This window comes from Peromyscus eremicus, chromosome 15, assembly GCF_949786415.1.
Source record: "Peromyscus eremicus chromosome 15, PerEre_H2_v1, whole genome shotgun sequence".
NCBI classification, from domain to species: domain Eukaryota; kingdom Metazoa; phylum Chordata; class Mammalia; order Rodentia; family Cricetidae; genus Peromyscus; species Peromyscus eremicus.
This window is the reverse complement of record NC_081431.1, coordinates 85,313,658-85,341,545: the sequence shown is the minus strand read 5'-3', so window position 1 is coordinate 85,341,545 and position 27,888 is coordinate 85,313,658. Positions and strand designations below refer to the sequence as shown.

The following is a 27,888-nucleotide window of genomic DNA, read 5'->3' as shown; positions in this document are numbered from 1 at the left end:
GATTTAAGAAGACAAGAAAACTGATAAATGAGGTCTCTGAATAGCAATTTGAAAGTGCAATATTTATATAGGGCAGGAAAAAGATCAACTCTTACTTTAATGATGTGATAATACCATAACTCCATGTAGCATCTTATTATTGTATTTTGCTTTCCAGTGGATTGTATTAAGATGTAATTAAGCTATTTTACTGTTGTAGGATTTTTTTCATTTTTTTTTATGTAGGCACAGTATAAATTCTTAGCCGTTGTTAATTTGTAAGTCTGTAAGCTAAATACTATAGCGTATTAATGTATTTCTTCTTATCCCCCAGCTCAGCAGCATTCAGTTCACGTATAACACTGATATAACTCAGTTACGACTGCTCAATCTGGATGACATCCGTAGGGCCTTTTTCCTTGTATCCTTTATTGGGACTTATAAGATCTGACCACCCCATTTTAATAGAATAAGATGATATAGAAGGTGTTTCTGCTTGTTACTTAATAGTGGTATTTTATTAGAGGCCAGTTAACTCTCTTCTCAGCTCAAGTTTTCTCACATATATAGTTCTCATCAAAATTTAGAAAGGGCAGATGCTAGGCATTTAGGTCAGGGATAGAGTGCTTGCTGAGCATGCACCAGTCCTTGAGTTCAACACCTAGTAGTGCAAACAAATAAGTACTTGTTTAACTATAGAAAAATGATGTTGCAAGTGTGTATGTGTTCCTATCATTCAGTGTCTTAGCGGTTAAGATTTTCGTCACATAAAAATAAAATGTTAAAAATAAAATGTTAAAGTTAGAGCTAAATTCTCCTTTCAACTCTCAACAACTGTTTAATTTCTCCTGCCCTAGAAGAAACCATTATGAGTTTGTATTGTGTTTGCTTTACCTGAGTCTTGTTAGGTCAACACCCAATTCACTGGTGGGGTTTGGATCCCATCAGAGGCAATACCATGGAATTACTGAGCATTGCAAGTTTGAAAGATGGCATGGTGAAACCTCAGTTCAGGAAGACCTGCTGGTCAGCTACAAGAAATTCATAGGGAGTTACTCCTTTGAAAAATTACATAAATTTTTGGCTTTACTGAGGTAAAATTAATAAAAATTATAAACATGGAAGGTGTGTAGCTTGATGCTTGTCTTATACAGCAAAATGATTGACACATCCTGTTCTACTCAGCTGCCATTTGCATTTTCCCTTTTTTCCTTCCTCCTTCACATTCTTCTTCCCATCCTTCCTCTTTCCCTCCCTCTTCTTGTGAGAATAATTCAGATCTTCTGTCTTAGCAGGCTTTAACACAATACATTTTCTATATTACCATACTGAACCTTAGCTGTCCAAACCTTACTTCTCATAGATAACTGAAAGTTTTGTTCTTTGATCAAATCTTCTTTGCCCCTATTCCTAGTCCTTCCAACTACCATGCCACTGTTTTCTATGGCTGCTTGTTCTCCTTTTCTTCCTTTGTCTGATCTTGAACCATAAGTTTTCCCAGTCTCCCTCTATAGCCTGCCCCCTATGTCTAATGAGTGACAGCTTTTCCTCTAGTACTGGCAAACACCTCTGACATCCACTTTTCCAGCTCTGACCTCTCCTGACCTTGAGAGCCCTCTGCTCATCATTTTCCTGGGAATCACCAGATACCTGTGTGAACTGAGTCACAACTGGTGGTGCTGTTATCCAAAATAGCTCCCTAGACAGCCTCCTGCCTCTGACACAGACTGCTGAGTCAGATCCCTGGACAGCCTCCTGCCTCTGACAGTCTACTGAGTCAGATCCCTAGATAGCTTTCTGCCTTTGTCTTCCTATGCTTGTGTCTCACAAATCACATGGATTTTCATTATGCCGCTTACCTGAACTGTTTGCTTCCCACATTATTTCCCTCAAAATTTAAAGTTCAAGTTTTTATTAACATGTTACTAGTCTATAGTCCTTCCTTCATTTTTCCTGTGTCTTTCAATGAGCCATTAGCTCTTACCACACCTATCTACTGTTTCATGATGTAATTTTCCCACTATGTCTACCAGCATATTTAAATAACTTTAAGACTATTCACATTTATGTTCTTAGTACCTACCTCTGTTTAAGACAGGTGCTAAACAGTAACTGTCAGTTGTTTAGGTATTGAGTTCAGGAAATGGCTGCTTGGATACCTTTGCAGCTCAGCTCACCTACTGGGATCGGCCTTTTCACTAGAAATTGTCATGATTTCCCTGTAGGGTCTCTGTACCCGGGCTCTGTGTACATGTGGGATGATAAAAGAGCTCATTTAAACAAGGGCTTTCATTAAGTCAGGCATCAGTTTGAATACTTTATTAGCAGTAAGTTCTGGACACCAACAAGGTTGATAACCTGAACAAATCAAAGTTCAAGAAATGGAGCCAGCAAGATGGTTCTGCAGGTAAAAGCACTCACTGTGTGTGTGAGAGCTGGTTAGTTTTTGTCAACTTGGCACAAACTAGAGTCACATAGAAAGAGGGAACCCAATTGAGGGATTGCCTCCATCAGATTGGCCTGTGTGCAAGCCTGTCAGACATTTTCTTGATTGATTGATGTGGCAGGGCCTAGTCCACTGTGGCTGGTGCTGCCCCTGGGCTGGTGGTCCTGATGTATAAGGAATTCAGGCTGAGCAAGCAATGGTTAGCAAGTCAGTAAGCAGCATTTCTCTATGGTCTCTGCTTCAGTTCCTGCCTCCTACAACGATGTACCGTGATCTGAATTTGTAAACCAAATAAATCCTTTCATCCTCAAGTTGCTTTTGTCCAGTGATTATCACAGCAATAGAAATAGCTAATACACCATGTAAGCCTGATGATCTGAGTTTAGTTCTCAGAACCCACTGTGGAAAGAGAGAATCAACTCTCCATAGTTGTCCTTTAACTTCATACATGCGCACGCTCGCATGTGTGCACACACACACACAAATAAAAACAATAATGATAATATTAAAAAATAGTTTAATAAGGTTTAAAAATGTTCAGCATTCTCTATTAAGTTAAGTTATTCTAAAGTATGTTTTGTTTCTTTTTGAGCTTTTTGCAAAGCCTATTAGGAGTTTCTCATGTCAAGGGCCCATGATAAGTATATGTTAAAAAAAAAAAAAAACCAACTATCTTATAGCTAAAAATGTCTGATGTTCTAGGTCTACATCCTTTTGAAAAGCCATAAGCAACAACTATAGACAGTTCATTCTGTTGATGCTTGAGAAGAGGAAAGTAGCCTTCTCAAGAGTCACCAGCATTTCCACACACCTAATGGTTTTCAGGGCATTGCTTCAGCTTTGAGGTCTTTGTAATGTGTTCACCAGGAATGCACTCAGCCATCCTTTCAAACAATTTATGATGATTACACAGTTAAAAGAAAGTTGCTTTTGTTGTAAAATTGCCTTTTATTTTCTCAAATGAAAAAGAGAGTCCCAAACAACAGGTAGGGAAGCTATGGCCGAAGGAGAGAGGAAAATCGGCTTGAACTCATGTCCTCCCTCTGTTCCAGGGAAAGCCCTCTGTTAGATGATTTGACTCAAACTCTTCAAGAAAATGCCTGATTTGGATGTAGAGTTGGAATTCTTTCATTTGTAAACCAAGATTACTCACTACTTGGAAGATTCTCTTGAATAAACAAGAATAAATGATTTGTAAAGAAATAAATTTTATGAATTCTGACTTGTTTAGGCATTTCCTTAACTGTATGTAGGTTTTCTTTTTAGTGACTGCATTTTTTGGAACTGGAAATATAGCTTCTATTAACAGGTAATCTTTTACATTTATTTAGGTGTGTGTGTGTGTGTGTGTGTGTGTGTGTGTGTGTGTGTGTGTGTGTGCGCGCGCACCCCCACACTCTCAGGCCAAAGGAATATCAGATGTCCTGGAACTGGAGTGACACTGCTCTGAGCCACCTGATGATTTGGGTCCTTTAGAAGAGCAGCAACTGCTCTTAACTGCTAAACCATCTCTCCAGGCACTTGAGCTTGTTTTTATATTCAATAATAGAGTATATTGAAGTATAATATGGTAATAAAGGGGATTAGCATTCAGCTCTGTTTTGTTTATTCTAGTATGACTCAATTTTAGCAAGAGTTGATTTCAGAGAACTACTGAGCATCTTTTTTTTTTAACAGAATATTCCTTTAAAGTCAAAGTATGAATTCTAAAATCTTTACTCTTTCCTTTATCATTGTCTAGCTTTGACCTTGCCTCTGTGTATTGCTTTCTGACTGTGTTTAGTCCTTTCATGATGGGAGCTCTCATGATGTGGAAGGTTAGTTTTCTGATTTTAATACTTATGTTAAGTGGTTGGTTTAAAGATTTTTATATTAAGGTTGTGCTCATGTTGCATTAAGATTGTAAGTCATGCCGGGCGTTGGTGGCACACGCCTTTAATCCCAGCACTCGGGAGGCAGAGCCAGGCGGATCTCTGTGAGTTCAAGGCCAGCCTGGGCTACCAAGTGAGTTCCAGGAAAAGGCGCAAAGCTACACAGAGAAACCCTGTCTCGAAAAACCAAAAAAAAAAAAAAAAAAAAAGATTGTAAGTCATTGTAACAGAGGTACCCTTTCACACTTGGTGCTGATAGAGGCAACTGGTAACCCTACTTCCAGATATCTATCTTTGCTTTACTCTGAAGACCTTTTTGACTGTAAAAGACTAAAGATTCTTTTAGCCCAAGAAAATCCTATCAGCTGTAATTAAAGACTGTAGGAGAGCTATGATCAAAACTACAGTGTTGCTAAAGATTATGAAGCTCCCTGACCCCACTGATCTCCAACCACAGGACAACCATTGTGTTCTCATTTTTCCCGTGTACCTAGAATTGATCAATTCTTTCAACAACTGTGTCATTGAGTACTCTGTCCATCTGATGTGTCAGGTACTAACTGAGTGCTGACAGTATGAAAGAAGTTATATGTTCAGGTTTCTAGAGATAAAGATTCTGGTAGAATATAGTTCATCTTCTTTATGGTAATGGTATCAGTTGCTTTTCTGTTGCTGTAATAAAGTACCCTGATAAAAAGCAAGTTAGAGAAGAAAGGGTTTGTTTTGGCTTACAATTCCAGGGGGACACAGTCTGTCCTAGCAAGAATGGCACAGAAACAGAAGGCCAGCCTTGCAGTCAGGAAGCAGAGAGATCACATTTCATCTGCACACAGGAAAAAGGGGGAACAGGAAGTAGATCCAGACTATAAACTCTCACAGCCTGCCCCCAGTGATGTACTTCTTTTATAGGAACTTGACTGCCCGAAGGTTCATAACCTTCCAAATAGTATCACCAGCTGGGGACCAAATGTTCAAATACATGAGTCTGTGGGGGAACACTTCTCATTCAAACCATTGTAGTTATATTTATTTGCTTCCTTTACTACATTTTCTCTTTTATAATGCTCAGCACATCTTATGTTGTCAGTATGTATTTATTTAAATATTCAGATACATAAATAATAACTGTTGAAAGTGTATATTCTCTTAGTAAGAGTTTTTGTATTGCACCAGTTACACTGATTTTTTTTTTTTAACTACACTAATAGAAATGTAATTTAAGGGCTAGAGAGATGGCTCAGAGGTTAAGAGCACTGGTTGCTCTTCCAGGGGTCCTGAGTTCAATTCCCAGCAACCACATGGTGGCTCACAACCATCTGTAATGAGATCTGGTGCCCTCTTCTGGTACGCAGGCAGAATACTGTATACATAATAAATAAATCTTAAAAAAAAAAAAGAAAAAGAAAAAAGAAATGTAATTTAAGAAATGGTAAGAAGACATTGGGCATTTTTTTATATCCCAGTCTCTATTCTCTATTGAATTGTTTTAAAATATATTAGAGTTTCTTTAATTGTCATTCACATTTTTAATGATGGTTATTCTTTGTTTAGTCTAAAGACTATGATACTAATTAAACATAAAAAAATCAATTTCCATCAGTAAATCTTTAATTTCTGTCATAATTTAATAAGCTGTAACAGCATAATGCACTTGACAACTAGTGTTGACTGATGAGTACTGTGGTAATCACCCTCCTGAACTCTGTTTTATTCATATCTTCTTCTTTGGAGAAGAACCTTATATAGCCTTGAACATCATTTCTTTTCCATATGCTACCCCCAACTTATGAAGTATAAATTTAATGTTTTGGGAGATATGGGAAGAATATGAGAGGGAACTAGGAGGTATATATGATTGTATTTCATTGTTGCATGTATGAAGTTCTCAAAGAATGAAAAAAATTAAAAACTTGGTTATTGGAAATTAATACTCACATATATTAATAATATTGGCTCTAGATCAATGGTTCGCAGCCTGTGGGTTGCAACCCCTTTGGGGGTTGCATATCAGATATCCTGCATATCAGATATTTCATTATGATTCATAACAGCAAAATTACAGTTATGAAGTAGAAGTGAAATAATTTTTTGCTTGAGGGTCACCATAACATGAAGGGGGCACAGCACTAGGAAGGGTGAGAGCCACTGCTCTAGATGATGAACTTTTCAACTACTAAAAATTCTTATGTTTTCTGTTTATGTTTTCAAATGTACTACATTGAGTATAAGTTTATAACCATAAGCAAAATAACATTTTTAAACTCAGAAGAGCAACAATAAAATATCTTAGTCATGTTCATGGTGCTGTAGTATCTAGTAATAAGCTAAGTCCATTGATCTGTATCACATCAACAGGCTCCATAACTGACTTGCTTTAGGCATTCTACTTCATATGCTCTTGGAAGCATGAACATCATCATGAATCAATAGAATGTGTCAAATAGGGCAAAATTTGTAGAAGATTTCAATTTGGAATACATGTTGATGTTTGCTGTTATTCCTTGTATATTTTTGGTTTTTAAATCAGTTTTCACTGTCCCATGTGACAGTTTCATGCTTGATCTTTGTTTCCTCTCAACTGGTATATATAAATTATTTGAGAGATTGAAAGTCATTGTGTAAGCAGAAATAGTATTTGCTTCAAACATGTTTCAAGTGTTTGTTACCAGTGACATCATTTGTTGTTCTTTGAAACAGATTTTAATTCCTTTTGTTCTTGTGATGTGTGCTTTTGAAGCAGTTCAGATAACTACACAGCTGTCATCAAGAGGGTAAGATAAATGCATAAGAAGTCCTGGGTTCCCTCATTTATCATAAATGAGAGAACATTTGAAGATACTTTATGTGATTGCTATTAAAAGTTTGTAAAACAAATTGCTTATTTTAAAATACAGAAAAAATCTAAAGTTTTCCACTGTTAGATTTCAGTTGTCATTAGAGGAAAGTGGCTAGGGCCTTTAGCAAACAAATACGTTTTCTCTGTTATAAAACATTAGAATCTATTCAAACTACTAAAGATTCTCTCTAGAAAAACATAAATTTTAAATGCTGTAGTTAATTATTCATCTGTTATAGGTATAATAACACCTACAAAAAATGAAGGGCTATCATTGCAATTTCTTTTGTCTTATTTCTTAAAAACGTATTAAACATATTTGCTAGCACTATTTCATTTTATATGAGTTGACATTAACTTTTCTGTATATCAATAATTTGCAAAAATAGACATTGGCAAATGAGTGAGAAAGATTCTGAGTTTTGAGATATTTCTTGAGCAGTCAGTCTTCAGCATTCAAGGTTCTGAAAGAAAGTTGTTAACCAAGTATTTGCTTTTTTTAACCCATAAAATTACCTCATCAGCACAGAGTCTCTAAAAAACACTTATAAATAGCACTTTTATAAGTGAATCAAGCTGGCACAGTCAATGCTAAAAGGATGAATAGTATTAACATAAATTTGCATGTTTTCTTGATGAGTTTAAGCTAGAAATCGGGTTAGCATTCTAGTATTTATACACCATAATTTTTTTTAAGATTTCCTTCTACTGTTTAGAAATAGTGAAAATCTTATTTCTAGTTCAAAGAAAATAATCTTTAAAGATATTTACATGAATTTAATAGTGAAAACATATACTCCTTATCAGTATCATACAGTTGACAGTTGCTTAGATGCAATAAAAATTAGTAAATAATACAACATGTGCTTTCCTGCATCTCTGCTAGTAGACACATTTTTCAGAAGGAATTTTAATTAAGCCTTGTATAAGAAGAGTGGGACAATAGGATAAAAACAGAAAACTCACTGACGTGTGTGACTATAGACATATATTTGTGTGCCTGTGTGTGGTAATTCTGCCTTGAGACTAATGCAGTGAAATCCCAAACACAGACAGAGGCCTGAGGCAGAGGTAGCAATATCAAAAGCTTTTTAAAAAATCTTCTCGTTTGACCTTTAAGCCCTTGAAAAGCATTGACATTTCCCCTGTGTATCAGAAGCTCCAAATGTTTAATCCATTGACTCAGTGATTCTATTTTCCTATTCACAGGTAGATTTGCATCTTCTTTTTTACCTAACCCATCATCAAAGCCAGGCTACGGCTTCCCTCATTGCTTATTTGCTTCTTAACTCCTGTTCATGTCTTGCCCTTCTGACTGTCTTCACAGAGACATTTTGTTTCTGTTGCTAAAATATTAGAATTTTTAAAAGTCTGGGGCATAAAGGGAGCTTTGTTTACATTCTGGTTGTTTATTATACCTGCACTGCCAAGGCTTAAGTTGAATACAGCACACTAATGTGATGATTCTACCTGCATTTCTTCTTACCCACTCCTTAAAATACGTATTAGATAAAGTGAGGTAGAAAAGTCATATTAGCATTATTTTATTTTACATGACTTAAAATGAACTTTTCTAATTGTCATTTTGTAGCCAGAAGTTTTCCTGTGTCCCGCCCAGGTTATAGCTGCTCTGACCCAAGTAAACACACAGAGGCTTATATTAATTAAAACTGCTCAGCCATTAGCTCAGGCTTTCTCCTAACTAGCTCATACCTTAAACTCAGCCCATTTCTATTAATCTATATGTTGCCACATTTTCTGTGGCTTTACCTGTGTGCCATTACATGCTGTTCCCTGGACATCAGGCTGGTGTCTCCTGACTCAGCCTTCCTCTTCCCAGAATTCTTCTTGTCTTCTTATCCCACCTATACTTTCTACCTGGCTACTGGCCAATCAGCATTTTATTTATCAACCAATCAGAGCAACACATTCACAGTATACAGAGCAACATCACCTGTAGATGAATTTCTATGGCTGTGGGACTGGCGGATGAGACAGATTTGTCCCGACTGCTGGCTGGCTGGGACATAGGAAAACTTCAGCTACAGTCACCCATCATCATTTACTTGTCTTATTCCTCATTCTATAACTAAGCTCCTCATAAAAGCCTTGTACATTTTGGGTAGAGGCCAAAAGGACATGTGGATGTGAAAGTTACCTGACAAATGATGGACTAAGAATGCTTTGGATCAGTAAAACTAGGAATAAACAAGCGTTCTGTTGTGAGGAGTCTACTTGGTGCCATCTACAGCTGAGCTTTCCACCATTCCATTCTTATGTCTTGCCTTATCTTCCTGAGTTACCTGAGGATATTGTTCACAATTAGGTTCTAATTTATTTGAAAGCTGTACCTATTACATTGTATGTAATTTTTGCCTTTATTTTTCAGGCTTTTCCTCATTGTTCTTGTCATATCAGACATCATGGCTTTGGTAAGGCACTTACTTACATGGGTATAAGTCAGATCGAGAAACTAAGTTTTGTGATCTTTCAGTTGGGAGAAATATGAATACATTTCTATACATGAAATCTATATACAGAGTTCTAAGTGACAGCACTTTACACAGATACACTACTTTTTATATTACTAATAACAGAAACTTTTTAAGCTGTCAAATTTTTTTCTTATTACTTGATTTATTCAGGATGTCATTTTATACTTGTTCTTTCAGGCTGTTCTCTTCATTTGTATTTGAAATGAACCTTTTATAGTTTAACAGAAGAAGCCAGTTTCAGATTTAGATAATGCATCACTCATTTAAATATTGATTTTTAGTCCTCTCAGATTAAGAAAGAGAAAAAAGGAGTGAGTGAAGGAATGAAATACAGCTTTATCAATTGGGAAATATTATCAGTTAATAGCTATAATCAGTGGATTCTAAATAAGATAATCTCCTTGTATATAATGTATTAATAAAAAGAATGAATTTGTTTTGAGTATTTGGGGAGTTGCAATACCTACTCTCAGGTTTGATAATTCTCTAGAAGGCATCATTGAACTGCTGCATCCTGTTATAGTCTTAGTTCTGGTTTATGACAGTGAGATCATACAAATAAGTCAGCCAAAGGAGTTTCTGTGTCAAGTAGAATGAAGAGTTCTCCTGTTCCTTCCAGTGGAGTGAGGACAGCATTTTCCCTCAGCAGTGTGACAATACACATGGAACATTGCCAGCCTAGGCTTTCCTTTCCTTTTTGATGGGTTTTGGTCAACACAGCACACTTGACTGATCATCAGTCTCCAGTCCTTCCAAGAGTAGAAATCAGACCACGTGGCCCAAAGATCCCAGCATAAGTCGTATTTTTAGATTGGTAACCAGTGCCTCAGGCAGAATGCTTCATTCGCCATTCCAAGGCCCGGATGTCAGCTCCCAGTACCTGAGAGCCCTGCCTCTTTTAAGGTATGATTAATACCTGACTACAGATCTACTAAGTAATTTCTCAAATCTGATTGCTGACCACTTGATTTAAATGAGAGCATTTTTGTGTTTTGTTCAACTAAATATCTAGTATATTTCTCAAATTGATCACATATAATGTTAGAACAAAATCAACATTCCCAAAATGACAAATAGGCAAGAATAGATGAGAACTGGACGATTCTGGTTCATTTTGTGTGAAGAATCGGGTCACTCAGTTTAAGTTGCCAAACTGTTTCTGATCCAGCTTTATTGACTGACATAATTTTATATCCCTTCTTCCTTGTTTTCCTTAAACCAGCATCACTTTGAACCTACTAAACTTGGTCTGGGTTCTTGGTATTTAACAAGCTATTCCCTTTGCCCAGAAACAACTTCCTCATCTGTCTCTCTGATTTTGTCTTTATCTAATTCCTGCTTTTCACTTAGATTTCACGTTCCTCTCTTTCTGTATCTCTCAATACACATGCATACACGTGCATTTACACACCTAATAATTTGAATCATCACTAGATGATGCATCTTGTGAGGAAATTATCTCTAGACCCTGGCAATGACTTATTAATTCATAGTAGACAGCATCAGCGGAATGTTTGTTGACCAGATGATGTGCCTTCAGTTGAATCTTGGGCATTTTTAATATTTTTATTAGAGTTGGGTGGTTTTATTTCTTATTATTCACAAACATCACTTTGTATTGATTTTATTTAATCTTAATTCCATTTGTAGCATTTGGACCATTGGTTATTTTAATACAAGCAGAAGTTACAGTTAAGGGCATATTCTTGTGGATTCTGGGTAGAAAATGATGTGTCAAATATTCACCCGTAAAACAACTTGTTTCTAGATTGAAACTAAGTAGTTTTTGTTTTTAATTGAGTCATATTGTATTATTTTTTACAGCATTTTTTCTTCTTGATCAAGGATTCTGGTAGCTGGCTTGATATTGGAACCAGGTATTGTACATAGTCACATTGACTTCTTAAAAGTGTCTTGGTATGGGTGCCGTGCCAATATGACTTCAGGCAAATACAAGAAGTAACATAGATTTAAGACTCTCAGATGAGATACCATTTTCTAATTCTTGGTATGAATATGCTGGCATGTATTCTCATGGGATACTCTGGGAGAGGAGGATGGATGTTTAGTCTGGAGAGAACTGGGGCAGCAGGAAGATATAAGAGGGACTCATGAATATGGAGTCTCAAAGTAACTTCAATGTCCTTGTGTGTTCTTATAATCTCACAACTGCATCTTGGAAAATAAGGCTCTTCAGACTGACTCAATTTTCTGTGTTGGTTTAAATTTCATGCCATCCCTATCTGCCTTTTAGAAGCTTTAGGAGACACTGTGACACACTGTCATTTAAAGCATAATCTGAGCAAGTCAGTTAGTTTCCTCTCTTTCCTGTAAATCTGATATCACTTGCAGTAATCTGGTAAAGTTCTTCTTTCTGAGAAGGCAAAGTTGATCCTCCCATCTTTTCCTCCCAAATGGATTCTGAGACAGAATATGTTTTTATAAGCCAGTTCTATTTTATTTTATTAATATTCAGTCACACTTTGAGCTTCTGGGAATTTGTGTGGGTTTATGTAAGACTGTGCATTAGACATTTCTCTCAAAGCTCCCAGCTGGTACCTGCCTGCCTTTCCAGGTACATTGGCTGTCCTCAGACCTGGGATCTGATGTGAATCTACATAAAAATCTGGGCCTAATGACTGGTTTTTAATGCACACATGAGCAACACTAATTGAACTTAGTGGGTCATAAAAAGGAAATGGATTTGAATTTAGGAGAGAGAGGTGAGGGAGAAGGGAAGAATAGAAGGAGGGAAATGTGGATATATATGATCATATTGCATTATATACAAATACGGAAAAAAGCAAAAAAGCCTAACAGAGTGACATGTGCCTATAATCCCAGTGATGGGGAGGCAGAGCTAGAAGATCCCTGGGACTTGCTGGGCAATTAATCTTATGGAATCCATGAGTTCCAGGTTCAGTGTAAGAGCCTATCTCAAAAAATACAGTGGAGAACAATAGAGGGAGACATCCAACACCAGCCTCTGGCATCTGCACATACTCACACACACATACCCACATGTACACGAACATATGCACATGCATACCACATATACAGAGACACAATCACACACACACATACACACACACAGAGAGAGAGAGAGAGAGAGGGAGAGGGAGAGGGAGAGGGAGAGGGAGAGGGAGAGATCGATCTAGCTCTATGACATGGCTAATCAATTTCTAGGTATTTATCTAAGAGAAAGAAAAATGTGCACAGAATGATTTGTATAGGAATTTTTATAGCAGCTTCATTCATAACAACTACATTTCTGTGCACATGAATGGATAATTAGATTCGGTTGCAATTAAACAGTAGACAGCTACTTGCCAGTGAAAACAAATGAATGATAAATTGACTCAGCCTTATAGACAGATCTTAGAACTGCAGTGAATGAAAGTAACCAGTTATGCAGGGGTATATAATGTGTTGTTTCCACTTATATAAAATTCTAATCTATGGTTCGAGAAAGCTAATCAATAGTTGTGAAGGTCTGATGAATGTAGGGTTGATACAGAAGAGCATGTGGGAACTTCTTGGGGATGAAAATGTTGCAGATGTCCTGAGAATGATGGTGGTCATATGGTGTACAAATTGTCAAATCTCAGCTAATTGGGCACTTAAAATAGTTATATTTTCTCACATGGAACCTTTATCTCAATAGATAAAGAATAATGGAACTAAGATATGTATTTGAAATTGAAATGAACATACATAATGTAAGTTAAATCCTCTTCTCTCCTAGCAGGGTCTTAAATTCTTTTTAATTGATGTTCAATAAACAGAAGCATGAAGATACTAATTCATGCTAGGGAGATCACTACCTTCTAGAAGATATACAGAGAGAATTAGAATTGCTGTTCTGAGAAGTAAGAAAGAAGGATTGAGATCTTTACTGTTGACTGTTTTTCTCATTCTGTTTCCTGGTGGAAATGGAAAGGAGAGTGCTTAGATGGCAATAGAGTCAAGAAGGAGAAATCTGTATCTGGGTCACTCTTTGAAGCTTAATTAGAAAGGGAGAAAACACGCAGCATTTGCATGGGGATGCCTTGCACATATTAGGGAGTATGAGGAATATTATAGTTGGAAGGAGTGAGCATCCCAGAGACCATCCAATCCAATTATACCCTGTCAGAGTAAGTTTCTGAAGGCTAGTTGAGGCGTCCAAGTGGTGTGCTGAGAAATGCCCATGACTCAGAGTAGGGTTGTACATTGCAATTCACACCCCATCTACCCATAGTTGGTCGTTTGGTGTATGGATTCTTAAAGGTAGTATAATGACTGTTCAGAAGCCAGGAGTCTATCTAGCACAGACCAAGTAAAAATAACAAAGCACTCATACTTGAGTAGAAAGTCTAGGATGTCAGTCAGAGGATTGCACTGAGTCACACTTCACTAAAATAGACTAAACATACATTGTGCTCTGTTATTTGCAGTGTCTCCCAACAGGTTATGTCATGTACTTTTCATCCCAATACAGAGAAGTAGGTGTTAACTTTTACCCTGCAGGTGAATTTACTGCCTGCGTCTGACACTGCTACCCTGGGGAGACTGTAATTGGCTCATGTTACAGGGCCCATAAGTAGTTGAGCTTAGTGGCAACACGTTGATGATAGAGGATCTGGTTTTCTCACTGTCCCCTCTCTGTCTGGCCTTAAAGAGGATTTTCCAGAGGTTGTGTTTTATAACAAAATAAGCATATTTTACAAAACCAAACAAACAAAAATAGGACTCTTGAGCTAGCTGTGGTGGCCATCCCAACTACTGAGGACCCTGTGGTGTGAAAATTGCAACTCTGGCACCAGCTTCCACTAAAACTGTGGATTAGAACTGAGTGAATGGGGCTGCAGATGCTAGCTCGGTGGTAGGATACTTGTAGCATGCATAGGACTTGGTTCATGCCCCAGAGCTGTTTAGAAAAAGGTGGCTTTATGTCTAATGGTGTTTGTAATTTACAGAGGGACCATTCACAGTGAAGTTTTGAGTTATATAAATTAGAGGTTTAAATGGGAAAGAATAGCATACCTGGATCGTAGAGTGATGCTGGTTTTGGTTTGGAGGAACCTCTGTTCTGATTTCCTTAATGACTGTATTAAATTATCTTTCTATGAACAGTATATAGAGAAAACTTTCCCCTCACCTCTTCACTGATGTTCTGTCTCCTCGATGAAAACTGCTCTGTTGAGGACAGATAGAATCTCAATGCCGTTTTGCATTTCCCTAGTGGCCATTGTTGCTGAACAGTTACCGCCGATTGTTCTTTTGAGCTGCCTTTGCAGTTCACGTGCCCGAGTGCTGATTGCATTACTTGTTCTTTCCGTGTTGATTGTTGATTTCTTTTTGTGTTCTGGATAATACTCTGTTGGCAGAAAAGCTGGTGAGGATTTTCTCCCACTCTGTAGGCTTTCTCTTTATTCTCATCTTTCCTTTGCTTTGCAGAAGCTTTTGAATTGGCTGCAAGCCCATTTGTTGATTTTTGTGTATTATTTCCTGAGCTCTACAGTCCTTCTCTATTCCTAAAGCCAGAAGTGTTTTCCCTGCATTTTCCATTGATAGTGTCAGCGTTCCAGGTCTTGCATTAAACTCTTTGGCCCATTTGGAGTTAACTTTTGTCCAGAATAAGAGAGAGAGATTTAATTTCAGTCTTCTGCATGATAATATCTGGTTCCATTTGTTTAAAGACTGTCAGTTGAAACATGGTCCAAGAATGGAGTTGTGAGAAGGGACTGAGTGCTTTTGAGAAAACTCCCAAGAGAAGAAGACAACAGTCTTGTAATCTCAGTTTCTATAAAAAACGGCATTGAGCTGGATGGTGGTGGCACATGCCTTAATCCCAATACTCAGGAGGCAGAGGCAGGCAGATTTCTGTGAGTTGGAGGCCAGACTGGTCTACAAGAGAATTCCAGAACCAGAGCTGTTACACAGAGCTGTTTGGTCTGGAAAAACAAAAACAAACAAAAGAACCTGTTTTTGTTTTTGCTCTTTTGAGGGCTCTGCCACCCAGCTCCCAAATAAATAACACATGGCGGCTTATTCTTTCCATGGCTGGCTGTGTAGCTGGGTGGCTAGCCCCGGTGTTGCCCTCATTCTCTGGCTCCTAGCTCTCTCCTCCCAGTTTTCTCCAATATATATACTCTCTGCCTGCCAGTCCCATCTATCCTTTCCCCTGCCCTGCTATTGGCCATTTAGTTCTTTATTAGACCATCAGGTGTTTTACACAGGCACAATAACCCAGCTTCATAGAGTTAAACAAGTATAACATAAAGAAAAGTAACACACCTTAAAATACTATTCTACTACAAAACCCCACAGAATTATTCTTGGAATATGTTTTTGTGCCCTTTCCAGGTGTCAGGAATAGGACTGAGTTTACATTATTCCTTACAACTGGCTATTGTCATTTGTTTATATGCATGCATGGAAAAACATGTTTTTGCCATGTGCAGCTTCTCCTTGTGATTATATACAAGTTAAACTCATGAGAACTGTACTCAGGTGATAAATTGTCTAGTGCTCTGAATATAGTTGGCTTTAAAGTATAAGATTTTACTCTCCCTCATCTTTAGGAGAACCACGTCCAACTGCCAGCTAGAGTGGTAAACGGCTGTCTTTTCTGTAATGTATGTTTTTAGCATCTATTAAGAATTAGAAATCTAGAATTATATGGGCCTATTTCTGAATCCGCTATTCCATTCCATTAGTCTGTTTTTATGCAAATGTCATGCTTAGAAAAACACAACTATAGCTTTGTTGTATTGTGAAGTTCAATACTCATATGTTCCTTCTTTTTTTTTTTTTTTTTTTTGGTTTTTCGAGACAGGGTTTCTCTGTGTAGCTTTGCGCCTTTCCTGGAACTCACTTGGTAGCCCAGGCTGGCCTCGAACTTACAGAGATCCGCCTACCTCTGCCTCCCAAGTGCTGGGATTAAAGGCGTGCGCTACCACCGCCCGGCGCTGTTCCTTCTTTTTATATCTTCAGAACTTTTCACTGTGTATAAGTGAAACTCTGTGTTCATTGAACACCAGCTCTCCATATTCCTCTCTCCCAGGAGCTGGCCAACACTATTCTGCTTATTTTTCTGAATTTGAAAGCTCTGGTTCCCTCATAATGAGCATTTTTTTATTTCTTCGTTGGACATTGTATATCTTCTTAGGCAAAAGTGTCTATTCAAGTCATTCTTCCTTTTTTAAAATGGGTTATGTTGTTGAATTGTTTGACTTTCTGTATTTTAGATATTAACCTCTTATTGGATATATGATTTGCAAAATTTCCTCCTAGTCTATGGTTCCTGCGTCACTCTGTTGATTATGTAGGTTTTCACTCTCTCATGGGATGGCTTCAAACTCATGAGCCTCCTTGCCTTATACACTGGGTCTGGCTTGATAAAGTTCAATTCATTTATTTTCACTTTTGCTCTCTGTGTTTGCTTGATACTTTTTTTTTTTAAGGGCCCGTGCAAAACTTGGGTTTCACATCTCTGGTGAAGCTTTTCTTGGCACTTGTGTGGGACTTCCAACCTTGTTCCTTGCATTTTTTTTAAAACTTGCCATTATGGGAATATAGTTTTCATCCAAACACAAAATGTAGAGAAAAAGGAGAATGCAGAGGTCTGAACCAGAGACCTCAAAGGAAGCAGAACAGCACCTGGCACACATGGCTGGAAAGACTGTGTGGGTCCTGGTTTCAGCAATCTTAAGTGGGTTAAATTCACATTAACATATTACATAATTAGTAGCATGCATGGCTAAGTACCTTCTGGTGGTTCCTTTTAAAGTGGGAGCAGTACTGTACTCATGGTGACACATGTTCACGCTTGCTTGGGATAGGCCTTGTAGAGCTTGTTGTCCTTGATCAACATTACATCTCTGGCTACACACCTAACAATCCAAAGTAGATGGCTCCAAAGATTGTCATTCCTCACCATCTCATGGGCTAAGTGAGGTGCTTTCTCTAATAAGATACCACAGAACACAGTTTTGTTTATCCAAGCTGAAACATTGGGCTAATATACAGAATTTTTCCACCTGTTCAGCAGGTCTCTGCTGTTGAAATATCTTCTGTTCTATTTGCCTGTTTGTTATTATTAACCTTTCCTTTTGAAAGAAAAGTGACCTCATTGCCATGCCCCCACCCCCACCTCAGATATCTGCTGCTCAACTACAGGCTATGCCAGTCAGAAGAACAGATGCAGGCCACACCAGCCAGAAAGACAGACTACACTAGCCAGAACAGATAGGCGAACCCAGGCCGAGACTGTCTGCTGGAGCAGAGACCACACCAACCTCCAGAACTTCAGATACAGGAAATAGAAACTGAAGCATCACCAACAGAGTAGGAAAGATAAATGAGAGAATCTCAGGCAATGAAGATACAGTAGAAGAAATAGATAACATTAGTCAAAGAAAAAGTTAAATCTAAAATGTTCCTGACACAAAACATCTAGGAAATCTGGGACACTATGAAAGACCAAATTTAAGAATGATAGGAATAGAAGAAGGAGAAAAATCCTAGTTCAAAGGCCCAGAAATTACTTTTAACAAAATCATACAAGTAAAATTTCCTAACTTAAAAGAGGGTATGCCTATAAAGTATAAGAAACTTGTAGAATACAAAATAGATTGGACCAGAAAAGAAAGTCCCCTTGCCACATAATCAAAAGACTAAAAATACAGAACAAATGATATTAAAAGCTGCAAGGGGAAAAGGCCAAGTAACATATAAAGGAAAACTTATTAGAATTATCCCTGACTTCTCAACAGAGACTTTAAAAGCCAAAAGAGTCTGGACAGATGGGCTGCAGACTCTAAGAGGCCACAGATGCCAGTGCAGACTATTTACCCAGCACAACTATCAATCACAGTAAATGAAGATAACAAGATTGTCCCTGACAAAGTCAAATTGAAACTATCCACAAGTCCATCCCTACAGAAGGTATTATAATGCCAACCAAAGGAGGTAAACTACACCCATGAAAACAGGAAATAAATAATCTCACACTTGCAAAACCAAAAGAAGGGAAACACACACATACAACACCACATCACTACTAATAACAAAATAACAGGAATTAATAATCATTGATCATTAATATTTCTCAGTATCAATGGACTCAATTCCCCAATAAAAAAAACACAGGTTAACAGAATGGATATGAAAACGGGACCCATCCTTCTGCTGCATACAACAGACACACCTCAACATCAAAGATAAACATTACCTCAGAGTAAAAGGTTGGAAAAAGATTTTCTAATCAAACACACTAAACAAGCTGGTGTAGCTATCATAATATCTGACAAAATAGACTTCAAACCAAAGTTAATCAAATAGATGGAAAGGATACTTTATAATCACCTGGAAAAAAAATCCACCAAGATGACTTTTTAATTTTTAGTATCTGTGCTCCAAACACAAGGGCACCCATATTTGTAAAAGAAATATTACTAAAGTTTAAATCACACATTGAACCTCACACATTAATAGTGGAAGACTTCAATACCCCACTCTCACCAGTAGACAGTTCATCCAGACAAAAACTAAACAGAGCAAAGATGGAGCTAACAGATGTTATGAGCCAAGTGGACTTAACAGATATCTACAGAACATTTCACCCAAACACAAAAGAATATACCTCCTTTTTAGCATTTCATGGAACTTTCTCCAAAACTGACAACATACTCGGACACAAATCAGTCTTAATAGATGCAAGGAAATTGAAATAACCCCCTATATCCTATCAGACAACCATGGATGATAGTTGGATTTCAGCTAAACATAAAGTGTACAGACTCATGGAAATGGAATAACTGTCTACTAGATAACTGTTGGGTCAAGGAAGAAATAAAGATATTAAATACTTCCTAGATTTCAATGAAAATGAATGCACAGCATACCCAAAATTATGGGACACAATGAAAGCTGTGCTACGAGGAAAGTTCATAGCACTAAATGCCTACATAAAGAAATTGGAGAAATCTCATACTAGCAACATAAGAGCACATCTAAAAGCTCTAAAACAAAAAGAAACAAACACACCGAAGAAGAGTAGATGGGAAGAAATAATCAAACTAAGGGCTGAAATCAGTAAAATAGAAACGGAGAAGAATACAAAGAATTGATGAACCAAAGAGTTGGTTCTTTGAGAAAATCAACAAGATAGACAAACTCTTATTCAAACTAAAAGATACAGAGAGAATATCCAAATTAACAAAGTCAGAAATGAAAGGGGGACATAACAGACACAAAGGAAATCCACAGGATCATTAGTTCATTCTTTAAGGACCTATACTCTACAAAAGTGGAAAATCTAAAAGAAATCGATAATTTTCTCAATAGACACCACTTACCAAAGTTAAATCAAGAACAGATAAACAATTTAAATAGACTAAAGTCTATCAATCAAAACAAGCTCAAGGCCAGATGGTTTCAGTGCCGAATTCTACCAGACTTTCAAAGAAGAGCTAATGCAAATACTCCTCAAATTATTCCACAAAATAAAATCATAAACATTGCCAGCTGGAGCTCCACCTGTTCAGATTAAAGGAAGAAATGAGTAGATGGCAGTGTAAGAACGCATTAAACAATATAAAGAACAATATGGCACCACCAGAACCTAGTGATCCTATAACAACAAGACCTGAACATCCCAAAGCAGATGATCCAGAAGGAAACAACCTTAAAACAACTTTATGAAGGTGATAGAGGACCTAAAAGAGAAAATGAAAATTTTCCTTAAATGTAGGAAAAGACAAAAATTGGAGGAAATCAAGAAATCTCTTAAAGTCAAGAAACCCAAGAAAAACAATCACACAGGTGAAGGAAACAGTTCAAGACTTGAAAATTGAAATAGAGGCAATTAAAAAAATCACAAACTGAGGGAATTCAGGAAAAGGAAAATCTGAGTAAACAAACAGAAACTACAGAGGCAAACATAACCAACAATAAATGGAAGAGAGAATCTCAGGTGTTGAGGATATGATAGAGGAAATAGATTCATTAGTCAAAGAAAGGAAATGTTAAATCCAGCAAATTCTTAACAAAACATCCAGGAAATCTGGGACACCATGAAAAGACCAAACCTAAGAATAATAGAGACAGAAGAAGGAGAAGAATTCCAGCTCAAAGGCACAGAAAATATATTCAACAAAATTATAGAAGAAAACTTTACCAACCTAAAGAAAGACATTCCTATGAAGGTACAAGAAACATACAGAACACCAAATAGACTGGACCACAAAAAAAAAAAAAAAAAAAAAAAAAAAAAAAAAAAAAAAAAAGCTCGTCAAAACACTAAACATACGGAATAAAGAAAGGATATTAAGAGCAGCAAAAGAAGAAGGTCAAGTAACATATAAAGGCAGACCTGTCAGAATTACACCTGACTTCTCAATGGAAACTCTGAAAGCCAGAAGGTCCTGGAAAGACATGCTGCAGATACTAAGAGACCATGGATGCCAGCATATACTATACCCAGCAAAGCTTTCAATCACCATAGATGGAAAAAACAAAATATTCCATGACAAAACCAGCTTTAAACATTGCATATCCATAAATCAAGCACTATAGAAAGTACTAGAAGGAAAACTCCAACCGAAGAAAGTTAGCTGCAACCACCAAAACACAGGCAATAGATAATCTCACACCAGCAAATCCCAAAGAAGAGGAACACACACACACTACCACCAAAAAATGACAGGAATTAACAATCACTGATCATTAATATCCCTTACTATCAATTGACTCAATTCGCCTATAAAAAGACACAGGCTAACAGAATGGATACAAAAACAGGAGCCATCCTTCTCCTGCATACAAGAAACACACCTCAACCTCAAAGACAGATATTACCTCAGAGTAAAGGGTTGGGAAAAAACTTTACAATCAAATGGACCTAAAAAACAAGCTGGTGTAGCTATCTTAATATCTAACAAAATAGACTTCAAACTAAAATCAATCAAAAGAGATGAAGAAGGGCATTTCATTTTCATCACAAAAAAAATCCATCAAGATGAAGTCTCAATTCTGAACATTTATGTCCCAAATACAAGGGCACCTACATTTGTAAAAGAAATATTACTAAGCTCAAATCACACATCAAACCCCACACACTAATAGTGGGAGACTTCAACACCCCTCTCTCAACATTGGATAGGTCTGCCAGACAGAAACTTAACAGAGAAATGAGGCAACTAACAGATGTTATGACTCAAAAGGACATAAAAGACTTCTATAGAACATTTCACCCAAACACGAAAGAATATACATTCTTTTCAACATCCCATAGAACCTCCAAAATTGATCACATACTAGGTAACAAAAACAAATTTCAACAGATTACTTAAAATAACCCCCGGTATCTTATCAGACCACCATGGTTTAAAGTTAGAATTCAACAACAATACAAAATGCAGAAAGCCTAGAAACTCATGGAAACTGAACCACGATCAACTGAATCACCACTGGGTCAAGGAAGAAATGAAGAAAGAAGTTAAAGACTTCCTAGAACTTATTAATGAATGCACAACATGCTCAAACTTATGGAACACTATGAAAGCAGTACTAAGAGGAAAGTTCATAGTACTAAGTACCTACATAAAGAAGTTGGAGAAATCTCACACTAGCGACTTAACAGTAGACTTGAAAGCTCTAGAACAAAAAGAAGCAAACTCACCCAGGAGGAGTAGATGAGAGGAAATAATCAAACTGAGGGCTGAAATCAATAAAATAGAAACAAAGAGAACAACACAAAGAATCAATGAAACAAAGAGTTGGTTCTTTGAGAAAGTCAACAAGATAGACAAACCCTTATCCAAACTAACCAAAAAACAGAGTGAGAATATCCAAATTAACAAAATCAGAAATGAAGAGGGGGACATAATAACAGACACTGAGGAAATCCAGAGAATCATTAGGTCATACTTTGAAAACCTGTACTCGGGGGCTGGAGAGATGGCTCAGTGATTAAGAGCACTGGTTGCTCTTCCAGAAATCCTGAGTTCAATTCCCATCAACCACATGGTGGCTCACAACCATCTGTAATGAGATGTGGCATGCAGGCAGAACACTGTATACATAATAAATAAATAAATCTTAAAAAAAAAAAAAGAAAAGAAAACCTGTATTCCACAAAATTGGAAAATTTAAAAGAAATGGACAATTTTTTTTTGGATAGGTACCTCTTACCAAAATTAAATCAAAACCAGATAAACAATTTAGATAGACCTCTAACCCCTAAGAAAATAGAAGCAGTCGTCAAAAGTCTCCCAACCAAATAAAGCTCAGGGCTAGATGGTTTCAATGCAGAATTCTACTAGAATTTCAAAGAAGAGCTAATACCAATACTCCTGAAATTGTTCTGGACAATAGAAACAGAAAGAACATTACAAAACTCTTTTTACAAGTCTGTAGTTACCATGATACCCAAACCACATAAAGATGCAACAAAGAAAGGTAATTACAGACCAATCTCCCTCATGAACATTGATGCAAAAAATTCTCAATAAAAAACTAGCAAACCAAATCCAAGAACACATCAAAAAAATCATCCACCTTGATAAAGTAGGCTTCATCTCAGACATTCAGGGATGGTTCAACATATGAAAATCTGTTAATGTAATACACTATATAAACAAACTGAAAGAAAAAAAAACACATCATCTCATTAGATACTGAAAAAGCCTTTGACAAAATCCAATAACCCTTCATCATAAATGTCTTGGGGAGATCAGGGATACAAGGAACATACCTAAACATAATGGAGGCAATATACAGCAAACTAAATGGTGAGAAACTCAAAGCAATTCCACTAAAATCAGGAACAAGACAAAGCTGTGCATTCTTTTCATACCTATTCAATATAGTACTTGAAGACCTAGTTAGAGCAATAAGACAACAGAAGGAGACCAAGGGGATGCAAATTGGAAAGGAAGAAGTCATACTTTCACTATTTGCAGATGATATGATAGTATACATAAATGACCCCAAAAATTCTACCAGGGAACAGCTGATGAACACCTTCAGTAATGTGGCAGGATACAAGATTAACTCAAAAAATCAGTAGTGCTCATATATATATATATATATATATATATATATATATATGATAAATGGGCTGAGGAAGATGTTAGAGAAACATTACCCTTTACAGTAGTCACAAATAACAAAGTATCTTGAGGTAACTCTAACCAAACAAATGAAAGATCTGTATGACTAGACTTGAAGTCTCTGAAGAAAGAAATTGAAGAAGATATCAGAAAAAGAAAAGATCCCCCATGTTCTTGGATAGAAAAGATCCCCCATTTTACTATGTTTTACATAGTAAAAATGGCCATCTTACCAAAAGCAATCTACAGATTCAATGCAATCCCCACCAAAATCTCAATTCAATTCTTCACAAACCTTGAACAATTCTCAACTTCATTTGGAAAAACAACCAAGGATAGCCAAAACAATCGTATATAATAAAGAAACTTCCGGAGGCATCACCATCCCTGACTTCAAGCTCTATTATAGAATTATAATAATAAAAACAGCTTGGTATTGGCATAAAAACAGACATGTTGATCAATGGAATCAAATCGATGACCTTGACATTAATCCACACACCTACGAACACCTGATTTTTGACAGAGAAGCCAAAATTAAACCATGGGAGAACAACAAATGCCAACAAATGGTGCTGGCATAACTGGATATTTGCATGTAGAAAAATGCAAATAGATCCATATCTATCATCATGTACAAAACTCAAGTCTAAATGGATCAAAGCCTTCAACATAAATCCAGTTACACTGAACCTCATAGAAGAGAAAGTGGGAAGTAGCCTTGACAGCTTACATTGGAAAGGATGTGGAGTAAGGGGAACACTTCTTCACTGCTAGTGGGAATGTAACATTGTACAGCTACTCTGGAAATCAGTATGGCAGTATCTCAGAAAATTGGGAATCAATCTCCTTAAGACCTAGCAATACCACTCCTGGGCATATACACAAAAGTTGTTCAACTACACCACAATAACATTTGCTCAGCTATGTTCATAGCAGCATTATTCATAACAGCCAAAACCTGGAAACAACCTTGATGCCCTTCAACTGAAGAATGGATAAAGAAAATGTGATACATTTTCACAGTGGAGTATTATGCAGTGGTAATAAACAATGTCATCATGAAATTTGTAGGCAAATGGATGGAACTAGAAAAATTCATCCCGAGTGAGTTAACCCAGACCCAGAAAGACAAACACGGTATGTACTCACTCATAAGTGAATATTAGACACAAAGGATAACCAGGCTATAATCCACAACCCCAGAGAAGCTAGGTGAAGACAATGACACTAAGAGGAACTCACATGGATTGCGCCAGAAAGGGGAATCTAAGATTTTCTGGGTAAACTGGGTAGGGGGATAGGAGGGGTGGGAACATGGGGGAGAGTTGGGGAGGGAGAGCAATGAAAGAGATATCTTGATAGTGTACCATTAAGGGAATGGGAAGAAATCTGCAGATATGGAAAAACCCCAGGAACTCACAAGATTGTCCCCATCTAAAGACTCGTAGCAGTGGTGGAGAGGGAACTTGAACTAGCCTTCCCCTGCACTTGGATTGATGTCTACCCTAATTGTCATCATAGAACCTACATCCAGTGACTGAAGCAGATGCAGAGACACACTGTCAAGCACTTGGCTAAGATCCTTGAGTTCAGTTGAAGAGAGGAAGGAAGGATTATAAGGGGTGGGGGGGGGAGGTTGGGAAAAACCACAGAGATAGCTAACTCGAGGTAGTGAGAGCTCATGGACTCTGGACTGACAGCTGGGGAGCCTGCATGGGACTGAATTAGGCCCTATGAATTTGGGTGAAAGTTGCGTGATGCCTTATTCAGCCTTGATGCAAGGAGGAGTGGCTAGGTCCGGCCCTAACTTGGTATGCTAGCCTTTGTTGACTACCCAAGGGAGGCCTTACCCTCTATGAGGAGGGGATGGGGGTAGGATGCAGGGGGGAGCAAGAGAAGGGGAGGGAGGTGGAACAGGGGCTGGTATATAAAAGAAAGAAAAAAGTTATGAATTTGTTTTTGTTTTATGTGTATGGGTGTTTTGCCTATATGTATGTCTATGCACCACTTGCATGCCAGGTGATGGAGGAGAACAGAAGAGTGCTTAGGATCCCCTGGAACTGAAGTTACAGATGGTTGTGAGCCACCATGTAGGTGCTGAGGAAAAAATTTTAAATAAATGAAGAAAAGAAACATTGCCAAATTCATTTTATGGGGACATAGTTACCCGATACCAAAACCACACAAAGATTCAACAAAGGAATTACACACCAATTTCTCTCATGAACATTGATGCAAAAATACCCAATAAAATACTTGCAAACTGAATCCAAGAACACATCAAAAAGATAATCCACCACAATCAAGTAGGCTTCATCCCAAAGATGAAGAGATGGTTCAAGATACAAAAGTCTGTCAATGTAATCCATCATATAAACAAACTGAAAGAAAAAAAATCTCATTAGATGCTGAAAATGCCTTTGACAAAATCCAACACCCCTTCATGATAAAAGTCATAGAGAGATCAGGGATTCAAGAGACATACCTAAACATAATAAAGGCAATTTACAGCAAACCAATAGTCGACATCAAATTAGATGGAGAGAAACTCAAAGCAATTCCACTAAAGTCAGGAACAAGACAAGACTGTCCACTCTCTCCATATCTATTCAATACAGTATTTCAAATTCTAGCTAGAGCAATAAGACAACTAAAGGAGACCAACGGGATATAAATTGGAAAGGAAGAGGTCAAAGTATCACTAATTGCAGGTGATATGATAGTATACATAAGCAATCAAAAAAATTCTACCAGGGAACCCCTACAGTTGAGAAACACCTTTAGTGAAGTGGCTGGATGCAAGATTAACTAAAAAAAAAAAAAAATCAGTAGCCATCCTATATACAAATGAGAAATGGGCTGAGAAAGAAATCAGGGAAGCAGCACACTTTATACACACACACACACACACACACAGAATACAAAATATCTTGGGTTAAACCTAACCAAGCAAGTGAATGATTTGTTTGACAAAAAACTTAGGTCTTTCAAGAAAGAAATCAAAGAAGATATCAGAAGATGGAAAGATCTCCTATGCTCATGAATCAGTAGGATTCACATAATAAAAATGGCCATCTTACAAAAAACAATCTACAGATTCAGCACAGTCCCTATCAAAATTCCAACACAGAGAGTGACCTTGAAAGAACAATACTCAACTTCATATGGAAAAACAAAAGCCTAGGATAGCTGAAACAATCCTGTACAATAAAAGAACATTTATAGGTATTGCCTTTGATTTCAAGCTCTACTACAGAGCTATAGTGATGAAACCTACACAGTTTTCATAAAACCATTGGTATAAAAGCAGAGAGGGTGATCCATGGAATTGAATTGAAGACCCAGAAGTAAATCTACACACTTATGAACACCTAATTTTTGATTTTAAAAAAAAGAACCAGAAATATACAATGGAAAAAAAAAGAAAACATCTTCAAGAAATGGTTCTTGTCTAATGATGTCAGTATGTAGAAGAATGCAGATAGATTCATATCTATTACTCTGCACAAAACTCAAGTCCAAGTGCATCAAAGACCAACATAAAATCAGATACACTGAACCTGATAGAAGAGAAAGTGGGGAATTGCCTTGAATGCATTGGCACACGAGATAACTTCCTAGACAGAATACCAATAGTACAGGCACCAAGACTGACAAGTAATAAATGGGACTTCATGAAACTGAAAAGTTTTTTTAAGGCAAAGAACACCATCAATAGGACAAAATGGCAGCCTATAGAATGGGAATTTTTTTTTTTTACCAACTCTACATCTGGCAGAGGGCTAATATCCAAAATCTATAAAGAACTCAAGAAACTAGACATCAATAAACTGAATAATCCAACTAAAAAATGGGGTACAGATCTAAACAGAATTCTCAATAGAGGAATCTCAAATGGCCAAGAAATACTTAAAGAAATTTTCAACATCTTTAGTCATCAGGAAATGCAGATCAAAATTGACTTTAAGATTCCATCTTGTACTTGTCAGAATCATTAAGATCAAAAACAAGTGTCATCTCATGCTGGAGAGGATATGGAGCAAAGGTAACACTCCTCCATTGCTGGTGGGAGTGCAAATTTGTACAGCCACTTTGGAAATCAATGTGGCACTTTTTTTTTCCAGAAAATTAAGACTTGATCTACCTCAAGACCCAGCTT

At 37.2% G+C, this 27,888-nt stretch overlaps 1 protein-coding gene across 1 annotated transcript in view; it reads left to right on the top strand.

The window, feature by feature from the left end:
• Positions 1-27,888, top strand: part of Pign (phosphatidylinositol glycan anchor biosynthesis class N) — a 138,541-nt gene that overhangs the window by 84,620 nt on the left and 26,033 nt on the right. The window contains exons 23-28 of the mRNA XM_059280406.1: positions 314-400; positions 3,679-3,734; positions 4,167-4,242; positions 6,994-7,067; positions 9,522-9,564; positions 11,452-11,504. Coding sequence (XP_059136389.1) covers positions 314-400; positions 3,679-3,734; positions 4,167-4,242; positions 6,994-7,067; positions 9,522-9,564; positions 11,452-11,504 — 389 coding nt within the window. The remainder of the gene's footprint in view (positions 1-313; positions 401-3,678; positions 3,735-4,166; positions 4,243-6,993; positions 7,068-9,521; positions 9,565-11,451; positions 11,505-27,888) is intronic.